At 40.6% G+C, this 17,009-nt stretch overlaps 1 protein-coding gene across 6 annotated transcripts in view; it reads left to right on the top strand.

The window, feature by feature from the left end:
* Positions 1 to 1,959: 1,959 nt before the first annotated feature.
* LOC123758353 (uncharacterized) overlaps positions 1,960 to 17,009 on the top strand; it is a 41,572-nt gene continuing 26,522 nt past the window's right edge. The window contains exons 1-8 of one of the 6 annotated variants that reach the window (XM_045742660.2): positions 1,961 to 2,671; positions 3,003 to 3,108; positions 3,236 to 3,307; positions 6,057 to 6,178; positions 8,090 to 8,257; positions 11,310 to 11,405; positions 15,524 to 16,327; positions 16,578 to 16,756. In XM_045742660.2, coding sequence (XP_045598616.2) covers positions 3,277 to 3,307; positions 6,057 to 6,178; positions 8,090 to 8,257; positions 11,310 to 11,405; positions 15,524 to 16,327; positions 16,578 to 16,756 — 1,400 coding nt within the window. In that variant the 5' untranslated portion in view covers positions 1,961 to 2,671; positions 3,003 to 3,108; positions 3,236 to 3,276. The other 5 variants (XM_069322669.1, XM_045742659.2, XM_045742661.2 and 2 more) reach the window with 5 other exon arrangements.

The following is a 17,009-nucleotide window of genomic DNA, read 5'->3' as shown; positions in this document are numbered from 1 at the left end:
TGCCTATATACTGAGTTCTTTGGGGCTTACAGTCCCCAAGTGGGCATTTGAAGGCATAGACGACGTTGGTCTCCTTCAAGGCGTTCTGCTTTGTGTCTGGAGAGTTTTTCATGAGTAGATTGGCCGTTTTTTTGGTTTTATAGTAAAAAAAACCAGTCCAACTTATTCATGGAAAAACTCTCCAGACACAAAGCAGAACGCCTTAAAGGAGACCAACGTCGTCTATGCCTTCAAATGCCCACTTGGGGACTGTAAGCCCCAAAGAACTCAGTATATAGGCAAGACAACAACATCTCTTTCTAGGCGATTAACAATGCATAAGCAACAGGGCGCCATCAAGGAACATATAATCTCTTCTCACAACCAAACCATCACCAGAGAAGTCTTAACAAACGACACAGAAAATCATCGATACTCGACATCTGCGAGGCACTACACATCAAAAAGTCAACACCAGTAATCAACAGCCAATTAATGTACAAGTACAATTTACCCACTTCAAGACTTCGAACCAATATAGAAGCATCAAGAGGAACCATCATGGGCCAATAGGCCTTCTGCAGTTACTTCAATTCTTATGTTTTTATACCCATTGGTTCCTGTTCTATCATGTGTAAATGTCAATCATCTCACCCCAAAACCTTTGTACCATATCACCTCACCCAAATGCGAGTATAAGTATGGATGTATTTTGCGTGTTTACAGGTTACAGTTGTGTGTAAACTAAAGTCTTTGAAAATGTAATAAGTTATTACGAAACGCGTTCAGGCGTCAGACTAGAAATAAAAATGAATTTTGGAGAATTGATTTTTCAATTACTATCGACAGCGAAAAGAAATATAAGAAATATTGAGAAAATTCGTGTTAGAATTATTAATCTTACCTTTTCGGCCATATTCAATAACATATGTTTACAACGAAGACTGCTAGCAAAATATATATATATATATATATATATATATATATATATATATATATATATATATATATATATTTATATATATATATATATATATATATATATATATATATATATATATATATATATATATATATATATATATATATATATATATATTATTAAATATGACCGAAAAAGTAAGATTAATAATTCTAACACGAATTTTCTCAATCTTTCGTATATTTCTTTTCACTGTTGGAGGTAATTCAAAAATCAATTCTCCAAAATTCATTTTTATTTCTAGTCTGACGCGACACTTGAGCGCGTTTCGCAAAACTTATTACATTTTCAAAGACTTTACACATACACAACTGAATAGAACTTACATATCTCCGATTTGTTTATATCTACATTTGAGTGAGGTGGATGGGGTGAGGTGGTATTTAATAGGGTATTAATTTCATCAACACAAGACAGAACACGAAACAATGGGTATTGAAATGGAAGTGATTGTAGAAAGCCTATTGGTCCATATTTCTTGATGCTTCTATATTGGAGCGGAGTCTTGAGGTGGGTAGAATATAGTTGTGCATTAATTGGCTGTTGATTGCTGGTGTTGACTTCTTAATGTGCAGTGCCTCGCAAACGTCAAGCCGTCTGCTATCGCTGTATCTATCGATGATTTCTGTGTTGTTTACTAGGATTTCTAGGATTACTAGAAATGTAGGTAGTTACTAGATTTTGTAGGTAGTGATCATGTCTCCCCTTACTCTTCTGCCTTCTAGTGTCGCGAGGTGCATTTCCCGCAGCCTTTCCTCGTAACTCATGCCTCTTAGTTTTGGGACTAGCCTAGGGCGGCCTCTTGAGCTATTTCCAACTTCGTCTTGTGCTTGACAAGGTACGGGCTCCATGCTGGGACCGCATACTCCAGGATTGGTCTTACATATGTGGTATACAAAGTTCTGAATGATTCCTTACGCAGGTTCCTGAAGGCAGTTCTGATGTTAGCCAGCCTCGCATACGCCGCAGATGTTATTCTTTTTAAGTGGGCTTCAGGAGAAAGGTGTGTATGTGTGCGTATTCCTTGGTAGTTAGTAGTTAGGGTAGTAAGTGAAGTGTGTACACGGAGTGTATATAGTAATACAGGCAGCAGTAAGAATGGCGCGCGGGTGCAAGTGCATAATGATATACTGATCCAATAATCAAATATACTTCCTGAGCCCACTGCGACCTAGCGAGCGAGGCCACCATCAATGACCTTATCATAAGAACATCTATATATAAATCATTGAGCTCAGCTTGAGTGAAGGATTAAAGGGCAAATAACAGAGGAGGCGTTGTCTCGTAACCCATTAATATCCTATAGCACCCTTATGGTCAATGACCCCTACCGGGACTTACAGATTTACATTCCCCTGGCAGTATATAATGGCAGTCTTCCTCGGCCAGCATGCAAGATTTTGGCTGCCTTGACGACTGAATCAATCCTTATAAATATATAATTAAACCATCAGTGTTTAGCGGCCCAACCTGTGCCAGATAGATCAATTGCTAGGCGGCTCACATGGCCGGTTGCAATTAACCGCATATTGCCCCCACGAAAACGGTATAAATGTAGGTTGGACGAGGGAGTATAAATAGAATGGAGATACATGGGTGGCGGGGCAGAGGCTCCCTCCTCCCCCCATCTGGGCCGCATTAGGACTTGCGCAGCCAAACTCATACCATGGAAACTATAACGCCCGTTTCTCCATGAATTTCCATTGACAGGTGAGTCCCCTTTGCGAGTGAGCCTTCCCCAGCGGCGTGGGAACCCCCCTCGGAGACCCAGAGCCCCGATTGAGGCCTCGGTCGGGTTCATGGGTGGGTTTTTAGGCAAAATTTCATGTGAAGTTGGAGAAAAATTCATGGGGCTCGCAGAAGGCATATTGATTTACCGAGAGCAAGTCTGAGAGGAGCCGATGCACTCGCTGTATTTCTGTAATTAGTGATTTTCTCGCCCTCTGCCAGGCGCTTTGTGTGCAGAGGTTCTGTAATTTGGAACACAGTCCGCGCAAGTTTCTCCAAAAGACTGTTAACATTATTTTCATTAACATTTTAGGAAGTTCACACAAAATGAGATCATGTTTTGCCGAGTCGTACCAACGCTTCGGATATGCATCTGTTTTGGTAAACAGTGCAGGACTCGGAATACGCCCATTATCGCGGTTAGTAATACATTAAAGCAATATTTAACTCTAAAATATCATCAAGTGTTCATAGCAATCCCACAAGTCAATATTTTTAGTCGTCGCTATTTTTTTGGCGTTAGTTTCATCTTTGTTTATTTTACAGGTGTTGGCAGCCCTGGGATCATCGGGCGGTTGTGCATCAAAATGACAGAGTTCGGAACCACGCCATTTGAAGGTTGCTTTTTTGACAAAATGTTCTTTTAGTCACTTAAGAAATGTGGGGTTCAGTCCCTGAGCCCATTATGTGCCTCTGTAACCCTTTCCACTACCGCCCACAAGATGGGTATGGGGTGCATAATAAATGAACTAAACTAACTAGTCACTAAGGCAGAGCTGTCTCCCCTCAAACTGTCCATTAACAAAATAAAGTTGTGTCACCTAGGTCTATTTTAAACCTTTAATCATTTTTGACATATGAACGAATTAGAACATTGAGGAAAATGTTCTATATTGAATGAATTCAGCAATTGTCACACATTTTTATTTTATGAAAATTACATGACAGATTCAATTGTCTAAATAATGTAAATAAATTATGACATTTATATATATATATACAATTTTGTTTTCATACAGTAAATAGATTTTCATATATTTATAACAAGACTGGTTTTTAGATGCTGTATATGGTTGTTCTGATAACTATAAAAGAAATTAATTATCTGGGTTTATATGTATATCCTTAGTACTTAACACATTAATAAGTGTATGGTACATAGAGCAGAATGGAGTAAGAGCAAGGCCTCTATATACTCTCATTATCATTGTGCATAATAGTAGTGCAGTAGTAGTAATAATAACTATTATTTAATATTATATATACTCATATAATACTAGTAACTAGTAAGTTACTAGTTACTACAAGTCAAGTCAAGAACATCATGACATGATGTTCCATACGGAAGTTATTTGTGTTATCAGTTAGCTTGGACTATGGTGAATAACAAATGTTTTGTTCTTTATGATAAGAGATTATAGTGTATAACATTAGCTCTTATTCATTGAATAAAAGAAAGGCAAAAATGGATTTGACATTTATCTAAATGTTCCAGCTTTTATTTTTTATTTATGTACAGTATTGTATTTATTTTTCAAAAGTTACGTACATTATGTTACTACTTCGAACTATTCTTTTGGTAATGATATTATAGAGCGATATTATTTATTTATATTGCTATTGTGTTATTAAAATAATTTGTGTTTTTATTTATACAGTACAGTATAGTTAAATTGAAAATCACCATTCCCCATACAGTTTTATATCCCATTCTCATATGGGATGCATACTAAATGAACTAAACTAAAAATTCTTGCAGTTGTATTATATTACAGTATTTTGAAAAATGCTTTGATATGACACTATATATTTCATTATAGAGAACTCTAAATAGTTTAATGGGCTATGTTACATGTACTTCTGACTTCTCATTTTTTGTTTCTCATTGTTCTTTGCCTTCCCAGTCCAGCCTGTTACCTAGCTTCTATTTGCCTCCTTCACTTCTCGGAGGAGTGCTTTTCACTTAAGTCTCGACTTAATGGTGGTCCACAATCAACCCAAACATTGTCACTTTTCCAGTTTCTAATGCATGGCTTTAGTGCATATTTTTATTTGTCACATTACAATGTCTTTTACTTTTTTCCCCCTTTGATATTTAATTTTCACTTTGCTTGGCCTTGAGCTGTTCTATTGTGATAGACTCCACTGTAATTCCAGGTGTATTAGTCATATATATGCTGAGAGTGCAATAATCACTGCAGAGGCTGAATGAAAACGTAACTTCCTGTTATCAGCTCATCGCCAGTCTACATCAATGTATTGTCCATAAATAATCACCATTCTTCATTTGCAATTTGAGCCTAACAATAAATGACTTGTTAATTCATAATATAGCAATAATATTTGGCTGTGTTGGGAACAGGCAGCCAGTACATCACAGAATACATAAGCTTATATCAAGGTTCCCCCCCCTCTCTCTCTCTCTCTCTCTCCTCTCTCTCTCTCTCTCTCACACTCACTCACTCACACTCTCTCACACTCTCTCACACTCTCTCACTCTCACTCTCTCTCACTCTCACTCACTCACTCTCACTCTCTCTCTCTCTCACTCACTCACTCACTCTCTCTCTCACTCTCTCACTCTCTCACTCTCACTCACTCACTCACACACTCACACACTCACACACTCACACTCTCTCACACTCACTCACTCACTCACAGTTGAACTATTGATCCTCCCCAGAATGTAACCCCACAACATGCTGACTAACTCTTAACTGCCTGTTACCTAGTAGTAAATAGGTACCTGAGAGTTAGTCAGCTGTCATGGGCTACTTCCTGGGGGTGGAGGCCTGGTCGAGGACCGGGCCACGGTGACACTAAGCCCCGAAATCATCTCAAGATAACTCTTGGGTAACTTTTTACTGCTACGTGAATTAGGTGAAATGTGCCCAACCAGTTCTGTCCCACCCAGGGTTCGAACCCGGAATTTCCGATTACAAGTCAAGAACAAATGCATCTGTACTACTGAGACCTTCAATTAATTAATTAATTAATGATTAATGCTCCTCAGTCTTGGCCTTTTTCACTGGTTTGGTTACTATTAAGATGTTAGCAACATAAATGGCACAATCTGTTAGTCTTTAAAAATTGCCAAATGATTTATGGCAAATGTTTTTTTAAATCATTATCATATGATATGTTATCATGACATGATGTCCTTATCAAACCATAATATATCGTTATATAGAAGGATATATAATTGTTATGACAAGACATTGTCAACATAGCATGTCATTATCATGTAATATATCATAATTATCATTTTTGTTAAGAGTAAGTTACTATCAGTTGCTTTGTTGATCTGTTTCTTATTATGATATGTCATTTTCACCTATGTATTATAATTTGCTTGTGGCTCTCCTAGCAGATTTGATCCTGGGCAGCCAGTTCCTTCCTGCACTAGCTACTATTGACAACGAGAATGGAGAGCCAGCAGCTAGAGTAGGCGTGCTTCAGTGTCGACGTTGTGCAGCCAGCTTCTTGCAGGCAAGTTCTTCAGTGTTGCTGATTTTCTTGAAGTGAGCTTCAACTGTTGTACCAGCGTTGATATCGTGACGAATAATAAATGATATAGATTTGTATATTTAAACTGTGATTACATTAAATTCCTGGATATTCTTAACTTTTATCCTGTGCTTTAATGGTTTCTTTGGACTTTGTCTCAGTACTTGTGTATTGTACTGTATAGGTGTTTGTGGTAGGCATGCATGTTAGTTTAGTTTAGTTCATTTATTATGCACCCCATACCCATCTTGTGGGCAGTAGTGGAAAGGGTTACAGAGGCACATAATGGGCTGAGGGACTGAACCCCACAATTCATTTAGCTAAGCAAGTTAAAATTTTGATGAGCTAGTTACAAAATTCAGTACGAGTCATCACATCAACAATGGGTTTGAGATCGACAACAAGTACAATTTCTAAATTAAGCAATTGACATACGTATGTGGAGAGCTAATGTCACACTTGATATGTTTGTCCTGCACAACCCCCCCCCCCCATCCAGTGGGCAGCAGTGGATAGGTTACAATCACTTAGTTACTACCTACAGTTAGCAAACTGGGGATATTTGGCTAAAATTTCTGGTAGCAGAGCATTTTGAATGAAATATTTACACATCGTTGGAACATTGGTTATAGAATTGTCTCTGAATTCGCGTATCTTTTCGCACTCCATCACATAGTGACGGAGGGTGTGCGAATAATTTTGTTGACACAGTTTACATTTGGTCAGGTCTACATTGACAGATAATGAGAATTCCCAGAGATACTTGTAACCGAGTCTAAGCCGAGCAGTAGTAACATCTAGAAGTCTGCTATTTTATTGGATGAACCATAGATGTGTGGCTCCTCTTGAATGATAGTATGATGATAGATGGAATTACTGGTGTCGATTTCACTTTGCCTCAGATCTACAAGATCTTGTTGAAGGTCTCAGTGTACTGCTGCTCTCAGATTGCTCATTGACAATCCAAGGTTACACTCAACGGCTCCTTTATAGGCAGATTCTTTGGCTAACATATCAGCTCTATCATGCATTCGGAGCCCAACATGAGATGGAGACCACATGAAATGGACTTTTGTTACCATCCTTAATAATTTTGTTTTATTTGTGTCTAGCTTCGGACACGAGCATATTACAGTTATGTCTTAAAGAGTTGAGAGCAATTAAGGATGATTTGTTTTGATTTGATGATCATTTGTTTTGAAATTCTTTTAAGCATTTCTTCATCCACAAATTTAAATGCAATTCTGAACCTGATCAGAGTAGCCTAGGTTCCTTTTACTATGCATTTTACATGGTCCTCTGGTGATACTTTACTATCCAATACCACACCTAGATCTCTCTCTCCTCGTCTGAAGTTTTTAGCATCTTTTAAAATAATTTGTCGGATGAATGTGTCCTGGTTTCACTTATCCACATTCCATTAAGTGGCATTTATCCTCATTGAATTCCATGTACTATGTGTTGCTCCATGTGCTTATTTTGTGTAGGTCATTTTGATGTGTATCTAAGTAAGTAGAAATTATTTACGTACCTTATCTTTCCCAGTAGTATTCCATCATCTGCAAATATGATCATATAACTGTATTCCTTCAGGTGGATCATGTATAGAGATAGTGAACATTATTGGTGCTAGTACTGACCTTTGCATAATTCTACTAGTTGCATTTCTCCAATCTGGTTCGCTGCCTCTGATCACCTATCTCAAGAAGCGATTGAGTGGCATGATAAGAAAGAAACTTTACACTCTCAAAGCCTTATTTTATGATACTCTTGCGGACCGTCCTCGGAGGGCAGTTGCTTTCTCACCCAATGAAAATTGGAAATGGAATCATGGCGAAAATGCCGATAGATTTTATTGTGCCTATTATTTATTCGTCATCCGTCTTTCTGCAGGTCCGCGAGGCATTGTCTCACTACCGGTTACACGTGTTTGAGACGCACAAGGAGCACTTTACAGTGGTGGTTGGGGGTGCTTGTCCTTTGCCAGGGTGTGCCCTTGGAGGCGACAAGATCCCTACTATACACTTCCATTGTGCATATTGCTGTTTTACATCTACAGAGGTAAAATTTAATGTTAGACAATTATATAAAGTGCTGCATCATTGAATAAATATAAGTGTTTTGTAATAAAAATGAAGGATATTGATATACACATTAGTTTCATATATTCATTAGAGAACTTCAAATATCTTACAGGTATTTAATGACCTAATTTGTCATGACCTAATGTCTTTATGAAGAGAAATGCCAAGGTGAGGCTAGACTTTATTTGGAGATTAATGTTTTGTCTATGTGGGCTTTATCACATATAGCAGAGCTTATGAGCATAGGTTTGTGGCTTGTAAATAACACCAACAACACTTGCATCACCCTTCAGAACAGGAGAATTGCCGCGTCAAATTTAAAGATGCTAAACTTGTTGCAGCACCAAAGGAGAAAATAATATTAGATGATATTGTATCAAATCTGCAGCCATTAAGCACTGCAATACCATTGAACAGAATGTAGGAAAATTTGACTATACTTCACCACTCGTTAAATTAATACCTAAAATACTATAAATTGTGACCTGTACAATCTCACACCTCGTCCCACTCATGTACCTGACATCACCATGTCTTGATGTCCCTGGCCTCATCCTACAATCATGTCCTTGTCCTCACCCCTGCCCTCATGTTCTTGTCCTCACCCCTGCCCTCATGTCCTTGTCCTCACCCCTGCCCTCATGTCCTTGTCCTCACCCCTGTCCTTGTCCTCACCCCTGCCCTCATGTCCTTGTCCTCACCCCTGCCCTCATGTCCTTGTCCTCACCCCTGTCCTTGTCCTCACCCCTGCCCTCATGTCCTTGTCCTCACCCCTGTCCTTGTCCTCACCCCTGCCCTCATGTCCTTGTCTTCACCCCTGCCCTCATGTCCTTGTCTTCACCCCTGCCCTCATGTCCTTGTCTTCACCCCTGCCCTCATGTCCTTGTCTTCACCCCTGCCCTCATGTCCTTGTCCTCACCCCTGCCCTCATGTCCTTGTCCTCACCCCTGTCCTTGTCCTCACCCCTGCCCTCATGTCCTTGTCCTCACCCCTGCCCTCATGTCCTTGTCCTCATTCCTGCCCTCATGTCCTTGTCCTCACCCCTGCCCTCATGTCCTTGTCCTCACCCCTGTCCTCATGTCCTTGTCCTCACCCCTGCCCTCATGTCCTTGTCTTCACCCCTGCCCTCATGTCCTTGTCCTCACCCCTGCCCCTCATGTCCTTGTCCTCACCCCTGCCCTCATGTCCTTGTCCTCACCCCTGCCCCTCATGTCCTTGTCCTTACCCCTGCCCTCATGTCCTTGTCCTCACCCCTGCCCTCATGTCCTTGTCTTCACCCCTGCCCTCATGTCCTTGTCCTCACCCCTGCCCCTCATGTTCTTGTCTTAACCCCTGCCCTCATGTCCTTGTCTTCACCCTTGCCCTCATGTCCTTGTCTTCACCCCTGCCCTCATGTCCTTGTCCTCACCCCTGCCCCTCATGTCCTTGTCCTCACCCCTGCCCTCATGTCCTTGTCCTCACCCCTGCCCCTCATGTCCTTGTCCTCACCCCTGCCCTCATGTCCTTGTCCTCACCCCTGCCCTCATGTCCTTGTCTTCACCCCTGCCCTCATGTCCTTGTCCTCACCCCTGCCCCTCATGTTCTTGTCTTCACCCCTGCCCTCAGGTCCTTGTCTTCACCCCTGTCCTTGTCCTCACCCCTGCCCTCATGTCCTTGTCCTCACCCCTGCCCTCATGTCCTTGTCCTCATTCCTGCCCTCATGTCCTTGTCCTCACCCCTGCCCTCATGTCCTTGTCCTCACCCCTGTCCTCATGTCCTTGTCCTCACCCCTGCCCTCATGTCCTTGTCTTCACCCCTGCCCTCATGTCCTTGTCCTCACCCCTGCCCCTCATGTCCTTGTCCTCACCCCTGCCCTCATGTCCTTGTCCTCACCCCTGCCCCTCATGTCCTTGTCCTTACCCCTGCCCCTCATGTCCTTGTCCTTACCCCTGCCCTCATGTCCTTGTCCTCACCCCTGCCCTCATGTCCTTGTCTTCACCCCTGCCCTCATGTCCTTGTCCTCACCCCTGCCCCTCATGTTCTTGTCTTCACCCCTGCCCTCATGTCTTTGTCTTCACCCTTGCCCTCATGTCCTTGTCTTCACCCCTGCCCTCATGTCCTTGTCCTCACCCCTGCCCCTCATGTCCTTGTCCTCACCCCTGCCCTCATGTCCTTGTCCTCACCCCTGCCCCTCATGTCCTTGTCCTCACCCCTGCCCTCATGTCCTTGTCCTCACCCCTGCCCTCATGTCCTTGTCTTCACCCCTGCCCTCATGTCCTTGTCCTCACCCCTGCCCCTCATGTTCTTGTCTTCACCCCTGCCCTCAGGTCCTTGTCTTCACCCTTGCCCTCATGTCCTTGTCTTCACCCTTGCCCTCATGTCCTTGTCCTCACCCTTGACCTTGCTCTGCTCTCACATTCCTGACCTCTTTTCACCCTCACCTCCCTGACCTTACCCCACCTTCATCTTGACCTCACCCCCAACCTTCACCTCCCTGACTTCACTTCCACCTACACCTTCCTGACATCACCCCCACCTACACCTCCCTGACTTCACCCCCACCTACACCTCCCTGACTTCACCTACACCTCCCTGACTTCACCACCACCTACACCTCCCTGACATCACCCCCACCTACACCTCCCTGACTTCACCCCCACCTACACCTCCCTGACTTCACCCCCACCTACACCTTCCTGACATCACCCCCACCTACACCTCCCTGACTTCACCCCCACCTACACCTCCCTGACTTCTCTTCTGTTATTGGTTAGATTTGATTAAGCCCTACACAAAATATTATCTTCAAATAAAGCCAACTCTCAGCCTGGTGTTTCTCTGCATCATGGTCAACACTTTCTGCACTGTTCTGCACACTATATATTTTCTTGACATCATTCAATATGTAAAAACAAGAATCTGTATTTAAAATTATGCATTGAAAGGGAAAACAATTCATTTAACTGTAAGAAATACGGCAAAAATAATTGCACGTGCATTAGCGTTAGTTTAGTTTATAATTCCATTCCTGCTATATTTGATTACCATAGATTATGGACCTTCCACTGCACATGGAGAGACGCCATTTAGCCTTCTACCGGGAAGTGAGCTTAGTTCTTCGTGGAGATGACATACAGCGCACCAAGGTCTTACTATAACTTCTGTAACCACTGTAATATATTTTGTTTGCTGTAGTGATCATTGTTTGTGTATTTGCAGTGATTTTAAATACTTACAAGTGCATGTTATATTTTTAAATTATTTATTTGTCATATTACTCTTGTGTGCACTGTGCAAAGCCATAAATTGTCAGTCGTGTGTGTCTTATACATACATAATACATACATAATACATACATACAATAGAAAGCTTAAGAAGTGACGTATTTATTGACATATTTATTGACGTGCATCTCTGGAGAGTAGGTGAGGTGCAAGACAGCTGGGTAAAGTTAGAAATGTTAGCCTTGTGCTAGGTTAAGTAAACGTTTGCTTATGGTTTATCTGTGGCTGGTCATGGGAGTTCGGCTTTTGCAGCTTGGCTATTGCCTAAGTTGATGATGTCTTGATCAGTGAGAGTATTGCTGGTAGCTGCCCAGATAGCAAGAAAAAGTGCAAAAATTGTTCAGGGAATCAGGAATGGTGTGAGGAGAAGGTTTGAGATGCCCAGCAAATTTACGGTGTATAGTAAGTCAGGAGAAAGGAGGCTTTTAGAGAACGTTTATCTGTAGATTAGATATTTTATGTGAAGGAAATATGAAATTGAATGAGTGTGTAATAGTTGAAAGTAAATCCAAAGAAAAGATGGACACTAATTTGCAGAAGGTAAAAAGAGGGAAAGGGAGGATTTTATTCTTGGAAGATAAGCAGACCAACTCTGGTGAGGTGTAAGATTGCAATGCCCAATGAAATATTGAATCAGCAACTGTGTAAATGTGAAAGGGGGTTAGAGAGCAAGTTGTGAATGTGACCGAATTCTTCAGATGGATAGTGAAAGGGACAAATATTTCCATGGTTGTAAAGCATGTATACTCCTGCTGGCCCTGATATAGACAAGTGAAACATGGATATAGAATGTACTGTAAATCAAGAATTCATATTTTGTTAATAAATTATATAATTAAAAAATGTATGTGATATTAGTAAAATGGAGAAGATAAATACTATGGAAATGTATGGTGGATGGGATCTTATATAGGCCTGTTGGAGTGCTCCCTAATACTTATGTTCGAACATTAAGCAGTCTCCGTGGGGTAGTGGTAAGACGCTCACCTGGCGTTCTGCGAGCGGTTTATCCTGGGTTCGTATCCTGGCCGGGAAGGATTTACTGGGCGCAAATTCTTAACTGTAGCCTCTGTTTAACCCAACAGTAAAATGGATACCTGGTTGTTAAAACGATTCTTCGTGGGGATCGTATTCCAGAGAACATAAGATAAAGGACTTGCCCGAAATGCTACGCATACTAGTGGCTGTACAAGAATATAACAACTCTTGTATATATATATATATATGCAAAAAAAAATTAACAAAAGTTGGAAGCACAAGGAGACAGTGACTGATATAAAGCCAGCATTGTGTTCAAGGAAATTGACGAAGTATTGTTCATGCGTGGAAAAGTCTCTTATGATCATAAGAGAGCTGGAAATATGTCCTTGGATTTATTTTTTTAAATTTTGCTGCTTCAACCGAGAATATCTGGGAAAAATGATCTTGGGCATAGATATACTGTAAAGAGAGAGAGAGAGAGAGAGGTAATTCTTTTGAGGCTGATTCAATTAAGGTGAATGGGGTTTCTCTTGAAACTTTGCCTGAGTGCAGGGTGTCTGTTCCTTTATGCTACACTTCATAATGTGGTTGTCAGTCACTTGCATTTCTGAATTTAGCTTTCTGCTTTAGCTATGTTCGGAATTATATTCTCAGATGCTGATTCTTGGAAGACAGAGGGACCCAGAGTTGTCTAATATGGGTTTTTGGGATATGTTGATGTGGCCTGGCTCCTCTCTGGTTGGCTCACAACCTTGGCAGTACCTTTTTTTTGGTAAAGTCTTTGGTGATGTGCTTCATTTACACACACATACAGTGTCCATCCAGTGTTACAGCAAGATGCTTTGCGAGAGATTGTAGGCAGCCTTGTATTTTTTGTCTGCTATTGTGTTGTTGGGCTAAGTGAGCACACAGCCATTGTCCTCACTTAAATTTTCTTTGAGTATTAGTTCCCCTTTGCACCAACTTTCCAACACCTGATCGGTTAATGCAGTGCCTTTTGTTTCTTGTCATATTTCCTTCTATAGTTTCTTATTAAGATCAGCTCTACAATATTTTCTTGTAACTCATTCCACTTGCTTGCAGTTCTTACAATAAAGAAGCATCCCTGACAGCCCATCAGCCTCTCTTACCTTCCTGTGTGTTCCATGGTCCTATTATTTTGATTTTGAATATCACTCTTTGTCTATTCTGCCAATTTCCTTAACTATCTTACACATTGTTAAATATCCTCCTCTTTCTTCATTCCTCCTTCCTTCCTCTTTTTTTTTTCATTCCTCCTTCCCTCCTTCTCTAGAGCTCTTAACAAACTCAACTAATATGGGTTGAGAAGTTGTCTCCAACCATCTTCATTTCAGGTCGGGGTTCTGGTCTAAGGCATTGCGGTGTGCTCACACAACCCATCCTCCTGAAATGATAGTACTTATAATTACTATTTGGTCCAAAATACCAATATGTAGTGATGGACCACCATTAAACCAATTCTTGTACTTTTAATTTTATATAGTCCAGAAAAAATAAAGCTAAAACCAAATTTAAATATTCCTAGGCCTAATATAGTGCATATATGTACCATATTAGGCCTAAGATAGCATGAATTAGGACTAGAATTTATAGGCGAGGTTAGGTTAGGTTTGGTCTTATGGTTATGTTGCAGTTAAAAAAGTATCTAGTTTGTCTAATTTTAATAATACAAATGTCAACTTTCTGGAGGCCCATCACTACAGTATGATACTTTCGACAAGTAGTTACTATAAGTACAGTACCGTACTTTCATTTTAATTAAGAGGGTGTGGTGGCTCAGATCGGTCAGGGAGATGGCAGCAGTGTGGATGTAGTTATGGCACATTCCTCGCATGCTCGACTATCTTGCTCCATTCGGACAGCACCCTGTTGGTGCACTGTCTCAATCGAATGAGAGAGGGGAGGGTTTTTTCCAGTCTTCTCTTGATGTGCCACTGTGTAGCCTTGGGTCATCTGTCTTCTCTCTGATTACTCTTCTTGTTCTAACACCTGGATAGTTTGGGTCCAGTTCCATCATGTTCTGGATATTTTTTGCTCTGATTCCCTTTCATGCTCTGGATTGTTTGGCTTCGGTTCCCTTCATGCTCTGGATTGTTTGGCTTCGGTTCCCTTCATGCTCTGGATTGTTTGGCTTCGGTTCCCTTCATGCTCTGGAATGTTTGGCTTCGGTTCCCTTCATGCTCTGGATTCCTCTGCTTCATGAAAAGTAACTTTCTTACTTTGTTCAGATATTTTAGCTAACCCCATGGTGAAATTTTTCTGGTAGTGACCAAGGGCAAGCCTTGTTCAGAAACAGGGCATCGAGTGGTATGAAGCACTTCTTTCATAGTGACCACTCGGTTTCTCCTGCCTTTAAAATTTCTATCTTCAGAACTTGCTAGGCCTGGGATTTAAGTGGGGGCTGCTAATTCACTTAGATATTTCTTATAGAAGATGCTGCCATCTGGTGGCGGTCAGGTGGCAGGTACCCAGAAAGTTCAACAACTTTCAGTTAGGACAATTGGTTGTCCCCATGACCCCAATTATTGTAAATGTGAAGTTTACTTTTCTTGTGCTCTTTGAGTTTATGCATCATAAGTATTGTTATGGATTTTTCAATGTAACATGCAGTACAGTTGAAACAAATTGCTAAATTTTAAATAATAAATTACAGATTTATTTTGAATTATCGAAGCACTACTATTACTGAATATGCTAATACTGTACTGTACTGTATATTGTGTTACTATTGTTGATTATTATTTACAGTACTTTTGTTATTTAAAACACCAAATCAATGTGCTGTTGGAACATTTTCATCAATTGTTCTCAGAATTCTCAACACGCAAATTTAAATAAAACTTACATCTGATTGTTCAAACACTATAGGCAATCTTAATGTTTTATTTGTTTTAAGTATTTTTCTTAGATTTGTTTTCTTTTCTATGTATAGGTTTACTTGAATAAATAATGTCTTAATTTTATTTTTTAACATACAGGTATACACATGTGGGGAGTGTGGCAAGAAAATCCAAGGTACTGTATCCATAGTCCAACATTTCTTAGCTCATGATTCGGACATGGTGAGGTCTGGGGCTGCCTTAAGTACCATGTTAAATGGTGGTGAACATAAAGACATGGAACAGTTGCTGCTCAACGGTGACGGCAGAAGTGAGAGTGAGAGTGTAGGAAAGGGTCCATTGCATACAAATTTGTGGGTGCTGGAGACCAGACTTCAGAATGGCTCTGATGAAGATAAAAAATGTGGGGAGGATGAAAGCAGTCAGGAGAGACTAAGTGGTGCAGGGATGGAAGCGAGATGTTTGCAGGGTGTCCCTGTCTCGGCTAGTCATATGAACATCCCAGTAACTCAGACCTTAGACCTAGGAACCCTCCTCCAGAATGGCATCAGGGAGAGTGAAGTGACTGAAAATGGAAATGTGATTGAAAATGCAAGCTATAATACTAATTTCCAAGAACCTTTACAAGTAGAAATTAATCCCTTAGACTTGTTGACAACTGTTATTGAAGAAGACCAGAAAAGTGATAACCCAGTTCTTCCTGCTGAGCACTTCCTTCTTAGTCTTCCAACTCCAACGCATTTCTTAGAGGGTGAAGGTGGTGGCCAGGAAGATTCCACAGACGGCTTTCAGGATGGCCAGGAGAACGATGACGAAGGCAGCAACGATGGCTTTTCTGATATACCTAGTGACATATTGCTCGACCATCCTGGGATATATCAGTGTGATAAGTGTGAAGAAACATTTAAATATCAATATCTATTGGTGACGCACAAACATCAGGTGGGTACAGATATATAAAGGAAAGTTTTAATACAATTCTACATATTGGATGAAATATACCTTCCCACAATATGGTGGGGGGGTCATCTTGTTGTAATTTTCATTATAAATTTAAAACATTAATTTTTTTGAGGTTTATAATTCTTTCTAAATATTAATTACTTTAAGTGGAGATGTGTTGTAATTTATCTATAATTTTTAGGGTATATTTGTTTAGACAATATCCAATATCTGCTCTTGTTTTACCCAGGTGCATCAAGGTGTTAATGTTCCGTACGAGTGTCAAGTGTGTGGCATGGAATATGTCGTCCTTCAAGAGTTAAAGCGTCATATGATGACGCACTCGGGAGCCACTATCTTCACGTGTAATGTGTGCAGCCAAGGCTTCTCAGATCGGGCAGCTCTCAAAACACATGCCCTATCCCATGGGTACGTTCTCTTGGTTTTTCACGTCTTGTTGGCATATTGACGGGATCTTTACTCATTTATTTTTGTTGGTGTTTATTCAAATATTTATAGTACATTAGATGTCATTGAGGAAAGTAGGTGCTATTATGAGTGTGAGATTTGGCAAGAATGTCATGAGTGCACTGAAATTGGAGTATCATTAAAGTGGCTAAAGGAAATCTCATATACATAAATATTGTATATTTGTCATTAAAGTAGGAAAGTCGGATTTAGT

Source organism: Procambarus clarkii, chromosome 11 (assembly GCF_040958095.1).
Source record: "Procambarus clarkii isolate CNS0578487 chromosome 11, FALCON_Pclarkii_2.0, whole genome shotgun sequence".
NCBI classification, from domain to species: domain Eukaryota; kingdom Metazoa; phylum Arthropoda; class Malacostraca; order Decapoda; family Cambaridae; genus Procambarus; species Procambarus clarkii.
Note: the sequence above shows the minus strand (reverse complement) of the source record. Positions and strands in the feature narration are given on the sequence as shown.